This window comes from Dipodomys spectabilis, unplaced genomic scaffold, assembly GCF_019054845.1.
Source record: "Dipodomys spectabilis isolate Male_0828 unplaced genomic scaffold, ASM1905484v1 ptg000165l, whole genome shotgun sequence".
In the NCBI taxonomy this organism is placed as follows: Eukaryota; Metazoa; Chordata; class Mammalia; order Rodentia; family Heteromyidae; genus Dipodomys; species Dipodomys spectabilis.
The window spans coordinates 2,647,409-2,664,612 of record NW_024870842.1 but is presented as its reverse complement, the minus strand read 5'-3'; the positions used below and the strand labels follow the sequence as shown (position 1 = coordinate 2,664,612).

Below are 17,204 nucleotides of genomic sequence, written 5' to 3'. Positions count from 1 at the left end.
ACAAGTGCACCCGTACACGTTCCCGCGGGTTTGGGGGGAAGTGAGCGGCTGGCACCCCAGGAGCACGCAAATCCATCTTTGCCGGGAGATCTCTTTAAATATTCAGTGAGAAATAATGGCATTTGAAGCACCACCTATGGAAACATTATTATCTTCATTCTTCAACATCAGACCCACTGATAGCTTCGTTTGTCTTTTTATCAAAATCTACGGTACCCAACCGAACCTGGGGAGAAAGGGAGAGGGGGCGGGGGAGAGACGGAGGAGAGACAGAAACACTGGGGGAGCGAACGGACAGAGGGAAATAAGGAAGAAGTTATGCTAAGAAAAACAATAAAGTCAGCCGATAGAAAACAAACATGCGTCCACAAAAGATTTGGGAAGGGGGGTAGAAACTTGAAAAGGGAAAAGGGTCACTTAGGCGAGCGGGGTGTGAATCCGCTCGGGTGCTCGATGCCCACTTCGCGCGAACCGACGGTGACACTATCCAGACTCAAGGGCGCTCCCGAATTGGGGCGTCCTTACGAGCCCTCTCCTTTCCCGATGGCGAGATAGATAGGGCAGGGATTGTGTATCTGCACCCCCCTCCTCCTCCTCCATTGCTCAACCGAAGTTTAGTTTAGTTTAGTCCTCCGAGCGCAGGACTGCGGAAACCTTGGAGCGAGGAGACCCCGAGGCGCGAGGGGAAGATAGAGGCTGAGCCGAGGACCAAGCCTCAGGTTCGCGGGCGCCTGAGCCCGGCAGAGGGAGTGCGGGGCCCGGGCTCCTGGCTCCTGGGTGCGGGTAGGGAGGAGGCGGTAGCCTGGCTTGGGGAGATGGAGATAGAGCGAAAAGTTTGGGCACCGTGATCGGCAAGTGCCGGAAAAGTAGGGGCGATCTTCCTATCAGCCCGGGCGCAGCGGGCAGGGACCCCCAGCACGCTCACTCATTCCCGGCCTCCGGCCACCTCGTCTCCAAGAAGCGGGAGCGAGGCCCCCTCCCACAGTGTGGGGAGCCCTGGAACCCCCGGGGCTGGCCTAGCCCAGGGCTCGGTTTAGTTGCGCCTCAAGTCGGGGGCGCGCAGCTCAGCGCAGGGTTAGGGGCAGCCCCTCCCCTCCCCCTCCCCTCCCCCGAGTCGCTAGCTGAACTCCGAGCCCCGGCCGGTCTCAGCTCTCCACCCTCCCCGGGCTCCGCGGCGCCACCGCCGCCGCCGCCTCCCCGCGGAGTGACGCGCCCTGCAGCCAACCCGGGCCGCCGAGGGGGAGGTTCGGGAGGGGTCCTGGGCGGAGCCGAGCCGCCCCCTTATCCCACGGGCTCGGGGCGCTTCTCCCGAAAACTTCAGCCCTAATTGTCCTGGGAATGTCCGAGGTAGAGAAAGGGAGCGGGGGAGCTAGCTAAAGGCTGGAGGACCGCAGGCCCAGAGGAGGAGGAGGAGGAGGAGGAGGAGGAGGAGGAGGAGGAAGAGGAGGAGGAGGAGAAGGAGGAGGTGGAGGAGGAAGGGGGTGGCGAGAGAGCTGCCCCTCCCCCCAGCCCCAAACCCAGCACGTTCCCAAACCTTTCCTCGATCCTCTTCTCCGCGCCCCTGCGAGCCCGGGATCCAGGGGATGGAGAACTCGGGGCGTAGAAACGCCCAGCCAGGCGGCGGGTGGGAGGGAGGCCCCACCGCGGGCGGGAGGCGGACAGGCGTGGGGCTGGCTCTTCCCCACTCGCTTATTTTTTTTTTTATGAGAGTGGGGGTGGGCTGCTTTCTGGTAGCTCTAAACCGAAGAAACACTCACGAAACGGGACGCCCTCCACTACTCCAACCACCAGCCCCCCCCTCCGTCCCGCCACGGACTCCCCCCTTCCCCCCCCCCGCGCACACACACACACACGCACCCCCCGCGGGCCGGCGCGCCGCGCGCTGGAGTTGGGAAGTTCGCTGCGCGCTCGCAGGCGGGTCCCCAGCCCCCGCCGTCCCGCCCCACCCCCCACCCGGGCGGCTTAATTCCGGGGAGGGCATGCTAATTTGGGTCGGCCCAACCCGGGATGGGGGGCAGGGGAGGAGGAGGGGGAGGGAGGGAGCGGGGGGCGCCGGCCGGGGAGCCGGGCGCGCAGTGGCGAGGAGGCCGGCCCCCGGCGGCCGGGCCGCGGAGTCCCGGGCGGTCGCGAAGAGGGTTAACCCAGTGTCGGGCGGCGCGGCGCACAGAGCCAGCCCCGCGGCCGGCTTATTGGGCAAGCGCGCGGAGAGACAGGGGTCTGCAGCAAATCACGAACTAATTGATTAAGGCGAGCGGGTTTGAATAGCGCTGGCCGGGTGCCAATCGCCTTTCAAAGAGCCCCTCTATGATTAATCGCAATGCATTATTGATAATCATAATTATAGCAGGACACATGCGCGCTGCGCCCGGGGCCGGGGAGCCGGGGAGGGGGCGGGCGGGCCGGCGGGTGGGGGGAGCCGCCGCCGCCGCCGCCGCTCGATTTCCGTAATTTTGAGAAGATTTTTTTTTAGTAATTTTTTATTCTGCCCCAGCTGATGTTTGAGCCAGCATGTCGCGGAGGAAGCAAGCGAAGCCTCAACATTTCCAATCCGACCCCGAAGTGGCCTCGCTCCCCCGGCGAGATGGTGAGTGCTCCGGCCCGCGCTGCGGACACACACACACACGCGCGCACTCACACGCACACTGGGACCCACGCACACGCGGCGGGGACCCGCGCCCACTGCGTCCCCGCTCGCCTTTTCGAATCGGCGTGGTTTGGGAAATCCTTGTTCTTTTAAATTTTCAATTTGCCTCGGCCGGGCTGTGCCCCTAGCTCCGGGGGAAAACAAGCGCGTCTCCCGGCAGGATCTTTCCGGAGTTGCGGCGTCCTCCCGAGGGGAGGAGGGAAGTGCTTGCCGGCCTGGCGCCTCCGCCCCAGCTTTTCCGGGGAGCCCGGTCCCAGGCGCGCCAAGGCCCAGGCGCCTTTCGGGGGGCTCGGGCTGAGGTGGTGCGTGCCGGCCCGCGCGGGGCCCCTCGCGCTCCCTGAGCCGCGCCCGGGGCCCCCTGACCCGGCCTCGGCCGCCTGGGCCTCTGCGGTCCGGGCCTCGCCGCCCCAGCCCCGCTTTCAGCGGGAAGGAAGTTAACTTGGTGCTGGTGATTGAACTCCGAGCTTGTGGGGCGCTCACTCACTGCGCCCCCTTCCTCACTCTCACGATCCCACTCCAGTCACACGGAGAAGCGGGGTACCATGGGGGGTTCAGAGCTGTAAGAAGATGGGGACCTGGGTCGAGGCGCGACACCCTGGGGCTTTGGCCGAGTGGAATATTCTTTGCTGCCGGTGGTGCCCGACAGTGCAGGGGTGCGGGGGAAGTGTGGGGTTCAGGTCTCCTAAGTTTATCCCTGTTATCTTTTACCCCCAATACAGGCATTTAAAGCCCCCTCCCCAAAAAGCCTGGAGCTTTACTGTGAGTTCTCTGCGCACCGTAGCACCTCATGCTTTCAGCCTAGCCAGAGGAGGCGTAGGGCAGTTTTTCAGGGTTGGGGGTAACCCTCCAGAGGACAAGACGACCCCCTCTAAGAGAATCGGTCCTTCTCTAACGGAGGCGACCACTTCGGGGGTCCTGAAAGGAGCAGACAAGTCCAGAACAAAGTTTGTGTGGGGACTTCGGGCCGAGAGTCGGCAAGAGCAGGCGGGGACCGGGGAATTCGGAAGGAGGCCACCTCCAATCCCTCCTGGACCCCAAGGTGTTGCACTGTCGGCGCCTCCAAGCTCCCAGGCCCAGCTCTCGAGGCGAGGGAGCGGCCAGGCTCGGTTCCCCGGGTCACCCCGGCGGCTCGCTCCCCTTCCCGCAGCTCTGGCCGGGTCCCCGCCACGCCGGGTGCCCCTCGGGATGCGCGCGTCCGCGGAGGCATTTTAGGATTTTGTAGGAGGGACCCGCACCCCAGGAGAGCTCCGAAGCGGGCCCTGGGATCGACACCTCTGTCCACTGTGCTCTGTGGCCGCCTGGGCCCCTGATTCCGGGCAGGACCCCAGAGGCCTGAGCAGGGCTTCGGCTCAGGCACTCGCTCGCACAGGGACCCGCAGCCAGGCGAAGGGACCCGCACCTTAGCTGTGGAGAAACGGGGAGGCCGTTCGTGGGATCCCTGGGAAAAAAAAACCGGGGAGACTTGAATGCGATTTAGAAACGGTTTACAGTATTTGTTCTCCTAGTACTTCCTCAGGCTTGAAGTCTTCCCCAGAGCCTCTGCTTTTTTTTCAACCCGCAGAAAAGAAGCTCTGCCACCCGCTTTTCCAGCCCCCAAAGTAACCCCGGCACGCCGGGTGAACCAAGGTGAAATTAACCAAGGCCCCAGCGACCACTCGCGCGTGTTTTTCTTAGCTGGTTGCTTTAAACTTTTCAGCCCCACGCGAAGCTGTTCCTGTAGTTTCTACCTAGACCTTGTTTAAGTTGCAAATGTGTAGACGAAGGAAAAAAAAAACCTAGAGAATGTTTCCGAATATTTTGTAAATTTGTATTGATTTTTTTTTTTTTTTGCATTTTCCACATACACACATACAAACACACAAACCAACTCGCACTTGGAAAGAAATGGTTGCTTGGTAGTTCTTTGCCTTGCTTTTCTGAATGTGGAATTTTTAATAGTTAAGGTTTCTCATAAAGCCATAGCATAAAAGGAGTTCACTACCTCTTGCCATTATTATTTATTAGTTCTATTTTTTTAGTTTATTTGAGCTTTGAGGTAAGTTAATTAAGTAGCTGAATCAAGTTTCTTTTCTTTCCATCTTCTTTCTAAGTTTCTTTTTGTCCCTTCTTTCTTCCTAAAAACTAGTTCATTGTCTAAGAAGCAGTAAAGTATGAGGGGTAACCTAGGAACACCCCCCCTTTCCCAGCCTCTCTCCTTGCCTCTCCCCACCCCTCCCTTTTTTCTTCAAGTAGTAATGGTTTTAGGTTATGAGTGTTTTTACATGGCTGAACAATAAGTTCGGGAGAAGTTGCCTAGAAGGTAGATTTTGGCATAGGGTCACAGGATTTACTGTGTTGTAATATTCGCACTCAAAAACTCCCACCCATCACCTGAAGAGCCTGCAGGAGGGCCTACCATACCCAGTTCTTTTTATTTGGGAATGGTTGTGAGATCAATGGACCTGGAAGTCCCTGATGTAGGTCCAGGTTACTTTTGCAGATTCCCCTTCTCTGCTGTGAATTCAGCCACGGTCCATCCTTCTCTGCACACTGAAATTGTTGGCTTTGATGGATTTTCTACCTACACATTGTTAAATTTTTAGAAGTCTACCCCCAGTTCAAATGCTGAGTTTACTTTTTTCTTCTGGCTTGCTATATTCTTACAACATGGCAAATGAAATAGCACACATGCTACCAAATTTAATTGAGTGGATGCTTTTCTGTCCCTCCAATGTTATAACTTCTAACCAATGCAGAACCTAGAAAAGTTTGTAGACTTAGTTACAGTAGTCCTAGAGGAGGGATGCTTCCTGCTATGGTGTGTGACCTGTTTATGTGGATTTCAGTGTGAATGCGCTTACAAAGAAAGCCCTAGCTCAGCTAAACAGCCACACAGACAGCTAAAAGGAAACAAGTTCAAGAAAACAAGATTATTTGTTTGATCGTACATTGTTGCTATTTTATTTCACTACTGAGCCCATTGTGATGGGAGTGACGCTAGAAAATAAGCTTGACAGTTTCTCCATTTCTGATGAAATGAAGATTATAGTGCATATGGCTTGTCTCTTAAATGCAATATTCAACAAGTCCTGAATTACTTGTAGAAAGATAACTGCTCCTGAAAAGACTGTTTACCAAGACAGATAATTCTCAGGAAAAAAAATATATATATATGTATATATATGAGAATCGAATGGTTTTCTATGTGTATTTTTATCCTACTTTAGATTTCAGATGGTGAGGGGGAGCTTTTCTTTCTTTGGTGGTATTTTTAAGATTCTGTCTGTTCAGGCTCCCTGTAGTAAGTATTTTGGTGGCTACCTTTTTCAAGGAAAAGAGAATATTGTGAGAATAAAGACATAAATTTCAGGTAAAACCGTGACTCTATGGAATATCATTTTTTAGAAAAACTCTTATTCAAGTTAATAATGAAATTCTATTATTTACTAAAGTAATTTACTCATTGCAAGCAGCTTAATGGCAACACATTGATTTCTAGGCCCAAAAGGTTAGAGAGAACTATAATTAATTGCTTTTTTTGAAAACTCGACACCTGCAAGATAAGGCATTTGGAAAGAATTCATGTTTAATCAGGCCTATTTTAAGTTTGACATAATGGAAGATTCTGGATGAGAAAATACTGTTTTTTGAGATTAGCTTCAGGATGTAGATACTTCCCTAAGTAATTTTTTTTAACATACAAACAAGCAAATTCTAGCTATGCATCAGATAAGTGTATGTGGAGTGACTTTGTGATAGTCAGTGTTTGGCAGTTTATTTTACCTCAAATTTCTCCTATGGTTCATAGGCACAAGTTTCAAATTAGAGGTTATTCTTTGGGGGGGAGTAGGGGGTGTTGTTTGTATTTCTTTTTCTACTTTTGGAGGTATTAAGTTGAATTTACTAAGTCCTTTAGAAGGCAGAAACCCACTTTTCTGACAATCTTCACCAGAATCGGGGAAGAAATAGGCAGACTGGTTACAGGTTTTGAAATTGTTCAAAAGCCAAGCTCTGTGAAATAACCAGAACAAATTCTTTCTGCAGCTTAAATAAGTTTTTTCTATACACAGCCTGGTTCAAGACAGCCTTGATTCCCAAATGCTCTTAAATGAGTTCACCTAAGAAACTGCCACCCCTCCCCCCACCTCGAGGGGGGTGGGGGGAGTTTGTGTACCAGGCTTTAGAAAACATCGTCTGTCCAGCTGTTTTAACTTTTGCTAGCCTCCTCCCATGCAAAGGTGAGAAGGTCCAGATCATAATATGTCCTTCAGTATCTTCCCGGTGACCCCCAAATTGAGGCTTGCTAGTCACTTAGCAGGAAGTTAGTAGTTTATTTTAGTTTCGCCTTATCAGCTTGGCTTCTTTTCCTAACCTTATTCCCCTGTCACCCTCAGATACCAGACCCCCAAAGGGGAAGATTGACAGGTAGTTCCCGGAGCTCAGCTTCACCCTCAAACAACAGGGATTTAGTTTCTTGTGCTTTTGCCAATGTTTACGTAGTCAGCGTTTAGATCTCGCCTTAAGGAGTCTCTCTTTTCCGCGTCAGTGGAATAAGAAAGCCACAAAGAAGTTTTTCAACAAACCCTTGCGACTGGAACCCCATCTAGTGTTCAGTTTGATTCATGGTGGGGTAGATATTTCCCCCATTCATTTATTGTGTGCATTAGGTGGGCTCGAATCTTGACTTTAAAGAAATGTCTTGTCTGCATTGTTATTTTTTTCCAGAGAGTTCTCTGGGATTTCCACGCGAGAACACACTAATATAGTCAGCACACTGTGAGAATTTAACAGAGTCCAATTTGTCATTTGGCTACATGGGAGAGAAACTTTCTGACATTACAAAAAATTTGCCCGACCTAGGTGCAAGTGTTCACAAACCTTTTTGGAATCTTAAATTGGATATTTTAGATTGAGCTGTGCAAACAAAACCGAAAAGATCACTCAATCAAATGTTTGTGATAGCCTTTCCAAACAGGTCAGGAGGGGAAAGGAACCTCCTATTAAAATTTTAGTTGGGCCTTAAACCCACCATTGTGAAAAGTTGGATTTTAAAATGTGAATGCAGTCGCAGGGGTTGGGAAGTACAGAGGTGACTTTCTCCAGAGAGCCACAAAGGAAAACTAAATCTGGTAGAGTTGGTGGTTTAGTAGTGGTAGTGTGTTTCTTCCTTTTTTTTTTCTTTTTATGTATTTTTTTTCTTGTCTTTTCTGCTTTTCCTGGCTGGCTAAACCTTTCTGTATGGACATAGTTTTATTTTAATTCTCTTAATAGACAAATAGGCTGGAACACTTCAAATTTCAGTTTTCTCCTTCCAATTCTGAAATGGCTAGGTTCAGAGGACAAAAACCTAAGGAATCTGAGTTGTATATCAAGTGCCTAAATAGTACAAAAACGAAAACATCTTGGGTTTTCAGGTAAACTTGGTTACAGTAGAAGATTATTTTCTTCCTCCACAAACAGGCCTCAGAAAATGCCAAATATTATTTTGTGTGTCCATACTTAGAAAACATTGCTCCTCCACAGCTCCAGACTATAATTACACAATTAATTTGTATGCAAAAATGTATAGAAAAGGAATTGGAGTGTTTTTTCCACCATAATACAAGGATCAAGACAACTGTATTTTCTATAATGAGGTCACCAGTTGCAATCCTGTGTAACAGATCATGGAGAGAGATACAAAGTAGCAGAAGGCAGGATGGAAAAATGAATTGGAACATGTTCCTCAGTGTGTGTTGTGTGTGTGTGTATTGTGTGTGTGTGTGTGTTGTAGCTTATTACAACTTAAAATACTCCTTTTGGTGGTTAACGATTCATGCTAGTCTTCATGTTTTGTGTTTTTTCTTTTGAAACTTGCATTAGAATTGTTTTCAGAAGAGGGAGAGACATTAAGTTAGGAATTATTACAGTGTAGCGACACCTGTTTTTGAAATGATTCAAAATAGATAGGGGAGGTGGTGGTTTGGGGTGGGGGTGGAGTGTTCAAAAACATCAGGAAATTAAATTAGTTGACTCTACGGTAAGATCAAATGTCAGCTTATTAAAATGTTGTGAGAATCTTAAGCTAAAATATGGGCAACTTTTAACAGAGCCTCTCTTCAGAAGCAAACAAGCATTTATTTTTAAGCACCTATATTTTCCGTCTAGTTAGCACAATCCTAAATATAAAAATGTTCAAGTTGGATAACGTGAAAATTCTCAAGTGAGTCTTGAAGCAGCAACAGTATACAGTGTGAGTGCAGGAAAGTCACAATCAGTTAAATCTTCTAAAGTAACCTTCCTTTTATTTATTTTCCTCTATATATTATGAGAATATCAGATGTAGGCAAGTTATAGAGAATTAAAATGCCCTTTAGTCCTGAGCACAGATGTGATAAATATTTGAAGCAACGACATTGTAATGTGTACCATTGAAAGTCAGTTTTCTGATTTCCCTTGCTAGTTATTTAGTTCTGAATCTGTCATTATTTGTCTAAGCCCAGCTGACCAAGCAAAACTGTGTTTTAAAGTGGCTTTATGTTTTGATAAATGTGAGCTGGTTGAAAAGTATTTCCCACTGAATGGAGAGCTTAATAGAACATGCTGACATAATAGTTTTAATGCATTTTGTTGAAAATGTGTGAACAAACAGAATAGCTTTTGTTCCATCATAATTGGCTGTAAAAGTAGATAGAAACATAACCATTACATATGGAAATGTGCAAAGAGAAAGAAATCACATTTCTGTTGAATATATTAGGAATTGCATTTCCCAGTTTAAAATAAGCATCTGAAATGGATGCATCATTTGAAATTGGTTGTCAAAATAAGGAGCTTTCAACAGAATTTTTGTCACATTATTTTTGTCCCGAGTTAGGCAACGTAAGTTTTCACAAATTTCATTTAATATTTTGTTTATAGTATTCTAAAGACAGCAGGGAAGAGACAGAAGGCGAGAAAAGCAGTACCTTCAATGTGCATAGGAATCTGGTGCCAATCAAGATGATTAAACATTACATTAAAACTAGGATATTAATGGTATTTTGTGCTGCAGCAATGATTTGTTTGTGTGCTACATCTATTTTGTACTATAACCTTATAGAGATTAAAGTGGGTATTAAGAAAGCTAGCTTATTAAGTATAACTTGGCTTCCAAAGTAACACTCCCAGTGAGTAAACTGTGCATACATTTATTTGGTACACATTACCATGGGTGCTAATCAACTTTGCCATCACTCCAGGCAGAGTTAAGGGATTCTCACAAATTAATATTTAGGTGTTAATTATATTTCTGAAATGTATAACTACTCAAGCTTTTTAGATGCTTCATAGAAAAGAAAAGAAAATGGCTGGCTCTTTTTGACCAGACATTTAATATGCTGGAAAGTAAAATAAAATAAAAAGCATTTCAACTTTGCATGTATTCATATCTGCCATGACTCCCTCCTTTCTCCTCCCCCCCTCCCACCCCCCGAATGTTTTCTGGGAGATTCAGTTTGGAAGTCATGGAAACTACCTATTATCTGATTCAGTACTGCAGAAAAGCATGCAGGGAGGTAATCCTTGAATTAAACAGTTTTTTTTCCTACAGCCTTCGGAGATGACCACACACCATTTGTACAACAGAAGTTGGTGTTCCCCATGCTGGGCAAACAATGGGGCGCCATCCTGTCTTTGAATAGAATGTTAGCTCGGAGTTGGAGATTCTTATGTTTAATTTAACAAATGGATCTTAGTGAGAAGACATCTGAGCAACCAATGGAAACAAACAGAAAATAAAGGGATTTTTTTAAATATATATATAAGAAAAGGTTCAGGACAATCTGTTAAACAATTAATAACAGTTAAGAGCAAACTGTTTTTAAAGGCATTGAGGTCAGGAGAATAGCAAGGCATTTCCAAACTCCAACCCCAAGTGCTTCCCCCTGACTTTACCAGCCCATCTTCTTTACCTTGCTGGTTCATCAGAAATGTAAATCTTGGGGCAGTTTTTGCAGATAAGAAAGAGCAGGGTGGATGAGACTTGATGGTTCTGAGGCATGGTTTTAGCCACTTGGAGACTAGCTGGTTAGTGCTGCTGCTGGTAGCCAAGATTGCATTCTTTGGATATACTTTACAAATAAAACACACAACCATGGGACTCATGGGTGATATGTAGGTACCAGGCGAGCCTTGTACTGATTATGTGCATTGTGTTTCTCTGCATTGTGTGTGTGTGGTGCTTGGCCTTTTGTATTCGAGGGAGTCTGGAGGAGCAAGCTGGAGGATTTGTTTCTGATGTGACTAAAGTGTGTTTGTCACAGCTCAGCCTGAGCGCCCTGAGCTCAGGTTCAAGGTAGGGGCTGGAGGTGATTTTCAAGTTGTCAGTCCTCAGCTTGGGGTGATATGCATTCCCCCCCCCCTTGTCAACAACTGATTGGAGCCTGAATGACTACAAATTAGTTTAGTGACAGAACAAACTGTCACAGATATCTTTGAATCCCTTGAAAATGAATAAGGTTGACAGAAACTCAAGAGCCTAATAAGCCCTCAGAATGGCTGCCGGACCCTTTTCTGGATGAGTAGACAATCAGGTGTATAAAATATTGGAAATCAATATTTTGCTATGGAATTGTATGATATACCAAGGGCTTCCATTCATAGTCTTCTATGTTTTGATGCATTATCTGAGGGCCATGACTATCTGAGATACCAGATGGATAGGAATTCTTCTACATCCTTAAAAACTCATTATGAGCAGTCCTGGGTTGTATTGATTGGCTTTTCAGGGGCTACAGGTTTTTGAATTTTGAAGCTGGAAAACACTTGCTTAACGCATTCACTTATTTATTTATTTAGGCATAGATGACAGGATGTCCTGGTTCCCATTTTTAACCCTGAGCCTTTCGATGTTTGTAGGAGACACAGAGAAGGGTCAACCAAGTCGCCCCACGAAGAGCAAAGACGCCCACGTCTGTGGCCGGTGCTGTGCCGAGTTCTTTGAATTATCCGATCTTCTGCTCCACAAGAAGAACTGCACTAAAAACCAATTAGTTTTGATCGTCAGTGAGAATCCAGCCACCCCACCCAAAACCTTCTCTCCTAGTCCCCCTCCTGAGAATCCTGAAGAACAAATGAAAGACCCCATGAAGAAAACGGATCAAGTAGACTGCAATGACCTTTCAGAACACAAGGGACTTGACCGGGAAGAGTCCATGGAGGTGGAGGCTCCGGTTGGCCCCAGTAGCGACAACAGCACATTGAACAGCGTCACCAACAACAACCCCCCAAGCTGCCACAGCGGCTCCTCCACAGGTACCTCAGCCATCACAACCTCTCTACCTCAGCTCGGGGACCTGACAACACTGGGCAACTTCTCTGTGATCAACAGCAACGTCATCATTGAGAACCTCCAGAGCACCAAGGTGGCTGTGGCCCAGTTCTCCCAGGAAGCGAGGTGTGGCAGTGGCAGCGCCGGGGGCTCTGGAGGCCAGCGGGCTGTGCCAGCCCTCATGGAACAGCTGTTAGCTCTACAGCAGCAGCAGATTCACCAGCTGCAGCTGATCGAACAGATTCGTCACCAAATACTGCTGTTGGCTTCTCAGAATGCAGACTCACCCACCTCTTCCAGCCCTTCCCAAGGTACTTTACGAACATCTGCCAACCCCTTGTCCACGCTAAGTTCCCATTTATCTCAGCAGCTGGCGGCAGCAGCTGGATTAGCACAGAGCCTCGCTAGCCAATCTGCCAGCATTAGCGGTGTGAAACAGCTACCCCCAATCCAGCTACCTCAGAGCAGCTCCAGCAACACCATCATCCTTCCATCCAACAATGGCACTTCTCCCAATATAAACATATTGGCAGCGACAGTCACCACCCCGTCCTCGGAAAAAGTGGCTTCCAGTGCTGGTGCCTCCCACGTCAGCTCCCCAGCAGTCTTAGCGTCATCCTCACCAGCGTTTGCAATAAGCAGTTTATTAAGTCCTGCATCTAATCCACTTCTACCTCAGCCGACCCCTGCTAACGTGGTTTTCCCCAGCCCTTTGCCCAACATTGGAACAACTGCAGAGGATTTAAACTCCTTGTCTGCCTTGGCCCAGCAAAGAAAAAGCAAGCCACCAAATGTCACTGCCTTCGAGGCAAAAAGTACATCGGATGAGGCGTTCTTCAAACACAAGTGCAGGTTCTGCGCAAAGGTCTTTGGGAGCGACAGTGCCTTGCAGATCCACTTGCGTTCCCACACCGGAGAGAGGCCATTCAAGTGCAACATCTGTGGCAACAGGTTCTCCACCAAGGGCAACCTCAAAGTCCACTTTCAGCGCCACAAAGAGAAGTACCCCCACATCCAGATGAACCCCTACCCTGTGCCTGAGCACTTGGACAACATCCCCACGAGCACTGGCATCCCATATGGCATGTCCATCCCTCCAGAGAAGCCAGTCACCAGCTGGCTGGACACCAAACCCGTCCTGCCCACTCTCACCACTTCCGTTGGCCTGCCCTTGCCCCCCACTCTCCCCAGCCTCACAGCCTTCATCAAGACGGAAGAGCCAGCCCCCATTCCCATCAGCCATTCTGCTGCCAGCCCCCCAGGCTCGGTCAAGAGTGACTCCGGGGTCCCCGATCTGGCCACAAAAAACCTGGGTGGGCTTCCAGAGGAAGCCGAGGGGTCCACTCTGCCACCTTCTGGTGGCAAAAGTGAAGAGGGTGGCACAGCCACCAGCTCGGTCCCAACAGCAAACAGTAACACCCTGAGCTCCCCAGTGGCCGACTGCGGCCCAGGAGGGACCACTACCTTCACCAACCCCCTGTTGCCACTCATGTCTGAGCAGTTCAAGGCCAAGTTTCCTTTTGGGGGACTTTTAGACTCTGCCCAGGCATCAGAGACATCCAAACTGCAGCAGCTGGTAGAAAACATTGACAAGAAGGCCACTGACCCCAATGAGTGCATCATCTGCCACCGGGTTCTGAGCTGTCAGAGCGCCTTGAAAATGCACTACCGGACACACACTGGGGAGAGGCCCTTTAAGTGTAAGATCTGTGGCCGGGCTTTTACCACAAAAGGGAACCTAAAGACCCACTACAGTGTCCACCGGGCCATGCCCCCACTCCGAGTCCAGCATTCCTGCCCTATCTGCCAGAAGAAGTTCACCAACGCTGTGGTCCTTCAGCAGCATATCCGTATGCACATGGGAGGCCAGATCCCCAACACCCCTGTCCCCGACAGCTACCCTGAGTCCATGGAGTCCGACACAGGCTCCTTCGAGGAGAAGAATTTTGATGACCTGGACAACTTCTCGGATGAGAACATGGAAGACTGCCCTGAGGGTAGCATCCCAGACACACCCAAGTCGGCAGATGCATCCCAAGACAGCTTATCTTCTTCGCCCTTGCCCCTCGAGATGTCAAGCATTGCTGCTTTGGAAAATCAGATGAAAATGATCAATGCTGGCCTGGCTGAGCAGCTGCAGGCCAGCCTGAAGTCGGTGGAGAATGGATCTGTCGAGGGGGATGTGCTGACCAACGATTCGTCCTCGGTGGGTGGTGATATGGAGAGCCAAAGTGCCGGCAGCCCAGCCATCTCAGAGTCTACCTCTTCTATGCAGGCTCTGTCCCCGTCCAACAGCACCCAGGAGTTCCACAAGTCCCCCAGCACTGAGGAGAAGCCACAGAGAGTGGGACCGAGCGAGTTTGCCAACGGTTTGTCTCCCACCCCTGTGAACGGGGGCGCTTTGGATTTGACCTCCAGTCATGCAGAGAAAATCATCAAAGAAGATTCTTTGGGAATCCTCTTCCCTTTCAGAGACCGGGGTAAATTTAAAAACACTGCTTGTGACATTTGTGGCAAAACCTTTGCTTGTCAGAGTGCCTTGGACATTCACTATCGAAGTCATACCAAAGAGAGACCATTTATTTGCACAGTTTGCAATCGTGGCTTTTCCACAAAGGGTAATTTGAAGCAGCACATGTTGACACATCAGATGCGAGATCTACCATCCCAGCTCTTTGAGCCCAGTTCCAACCTTGGCCCTAATCAGAACTCTGCAGTGATTCCCGCCAACTCCTTGTCATCTCTCATCAAGACGGAGGTCAACGGCTTTGTGCATGTTTCTCCTCAGGACAGTAAGGATGCCCCCACTAGTCACGTCCCTTCAGGGCCTCTGTCATCCTCTGCCACGTCCCCAGTTCTCCTTCCAGCTCTGCCCCGAAGAACTCCCAAACAACACTATTGTAACACATGTGGCAAAACATTCTCCTCTTCGAGTGCCCTGCAGATCCACGAGAGAACGCACACGGGAGAGAAGCCCTTTGCTTGCACTATTTGTGGAAGAGCATTCACTACAAAAGGCAATCTTAAGGTATCCACCCTTGCCTGTGCCCCCTCCTGCTTTCCCTCCCTCCCATCAGCCCTTGGCGCTTGCCCTTGGTCAACTATAGTGCATGCTCCTTGACAGTCTGGGAGAGGGTTCTGGGAAGGGATCCTGCTGCAGGTGGATGATTGGGGAGAAGGTGGGGAGGGTCTGTGGGGTCAGGATCATGGCAGGGCGAGGGCACTCTGTAGCTCAAAGCATGTCACTGCACCTTGAATAATTTGGTAGCTGAGCCACGCAGTGCCCCTCCCCCTTCCTCCTTGTCTCACTAAGTACACCAAATGAATTGCTTTACCTACCAAATCAGACAGCCTGGCCTTGCCACAGGGTATTGATTAAAGACCTCCGTGTGGCCTACGTGATGCCCGTATCACTTAATAATTACGCTTCTCCTCCGCATAGGCAGCTATTTTTCATAACTATGCAGTCCAGCAAGGTTTATTTTTCTAGAGACAGTAACGTCACTGCCTCTGCTAATGGGTATTATGATAATTGATTATACAACATTTCCTACTGATATGTGCTGGAAACAAAGCAAATATGCTTATGTTCTAGAGCAACAGTTGAGTGCTCTGACTGTGTACATTTTTCTGTTGACAGAGTATTTCTCTGGAGATTGCCGCCAGTAATGTGAGATGAATAATTACTTTCTGGCTTTTTCTCTGTGTGTGCACACGGGTCCTTCAGTGGGCAGTCAGTGAGTGGTGTTTTCTTCCTATCTGAAAAGGACATTTATAGGGTAAAGGGTGTCAGATACAATACTTTCCAGGGCAATGAGAGTGGACATAACAATTCTAACCCCGCAGAGGAGCTATCTACAACGGCCTGGCTTGCTCCAGGCCATTATAAGCTAAATATGGGTAATAAAAAAAAAAAAAAAGTAAGTTAAGTAAGGCATCTTTACGCAGGAAGAGGAAAGGCAGCGGGCTGCAGAGAAAGAACGTGTTATTACTCCTGCCACCCCAGAGTGGACGGTTCCCGTTACCTTTTCCACTGACTGGTGCATAATAAGAATAGACACGTAGGCCACTTGCTTTGTCGAGTGTTGGGATATGAGCTGAGACAGATTCAACTATTAAGCTGCTCTTTCTCTGTTTATTTTCTTCTTCCCTTCCCTCCCCCCCCCCAACTCGGTCTCACCCTCAGGTCCACATGGGCACTCACATGTGGAACAGCACCCCGGCCAGGCGGGGCCGCCGGCTCTCCGTGGATGGCCCCATGTCATTTCTAGGAGGCAATCCTGTCAAGTTCCCAGAAATGTTCCAGAAGGATTTGGCGACGAGGTCAGGAAGTGGGGATCCTTCCAGTTTCTGGAATCAGTATACGGCAGCACTCTCCAACGGGCTGGCCATGAAAGCCAACGAGATCTCTGTCATTCAGAATGGTGGCATTCCTCCAATTCCTGGAAGCCTGGGCAGCGGGAGCAGCTCACCTATTAGTGGGTTGACAGGAAACTTGGAGAAGCTCCAGAACTCCGAGCCCAGTGCTCCTCTGGCCGGCCTGGAGAAAATGACGAGCAGTGAGAATGGAACCAACTTCCGCTTCACCCGCTTTGTGGAAGACAGCAAAGAGATCGTGACTAGTTAAAAGCAAGCAACACCCTAGAGACATGCCATTCCTGTTCAGAATGTGACCTATGGTTGCCTCCTAAGTCCCTGCCCCATCCCCTTCCTACCTTCTGGTTCCCTCTGGTCTATGAACTGCAACATTATGAAGACATTCTTTTGTACGTTGTTCAACTTCTAGAATTCTAAGAAAGCTTATTTATTAGTGATATAACCTTGCTTTGCAAACAGAATGCAGGCATTAACTTTGGTCTTCTGTATTTTGGACTAAGTACTAAATACTAATTGACTAGAGTGCTGTAAACTTGCTGTAACATTTATGGCAATTGCAAGTTGCCCTGCTAAGCGGTCTTAATCTGGCATTAACTTATTTTCTATACCCAGTTTAATATGAATCTGGTGTTGATGCAATGCCTCCGTGATGCATTAGGTCTCTAATAAAGTCTGTATATAAATGTACACTTTGATCCTGCTGGAAACTTTTATCAGCAAACACATTGTCTAATCTTTCAAAACAGATTCAAGGAAAGGACTGAAAGTACAGACTGATCAGTGTGGTTCTCTGAACGGTTTGGGGGTGGGGATGGGTTTTGGTTGTGTTTTTGTTGGGGGTTTTGGGAGTTTATTATTTTTTCCCATTTTTATTCTAAACTTCAACCTGTATTTTTGTTTGTTTGTTTGTTTTGT

General features: G+C 48.7%; 1 protein-coding gene across 1 annotated transcript; it reads left to right on the top strand.

The window, feature by feature from the left end:
- Window positions 1-1,332: 1,332 nt before the first annotated feature.
- Window positions 1,333-16,984, top strand: Sall1 (spalt like transcription factor 1). The gene is made up of 4 exons (XM_042693432.1): window positions 1,333-1,347; window positions 2,492-2,584; window positions 11,501-14,940; window positions 16,099-16,984. Exons 2-4 carry the CDS (start codon window positions 2,509-2,511, stop codon window positions 16,537-16,539), a joined length of 3,957 nt encoding a protein of 1,318 aa, XP_042549366.1. The 5' UTR covers window positions 1,333-1,347; window positions 2,492-2,508; the 3' UTR covers window positions 16,540-16,984.
- The last annotated feature ends 220 nt before the right edge of the window (window positions 16,985-17,204 follow it).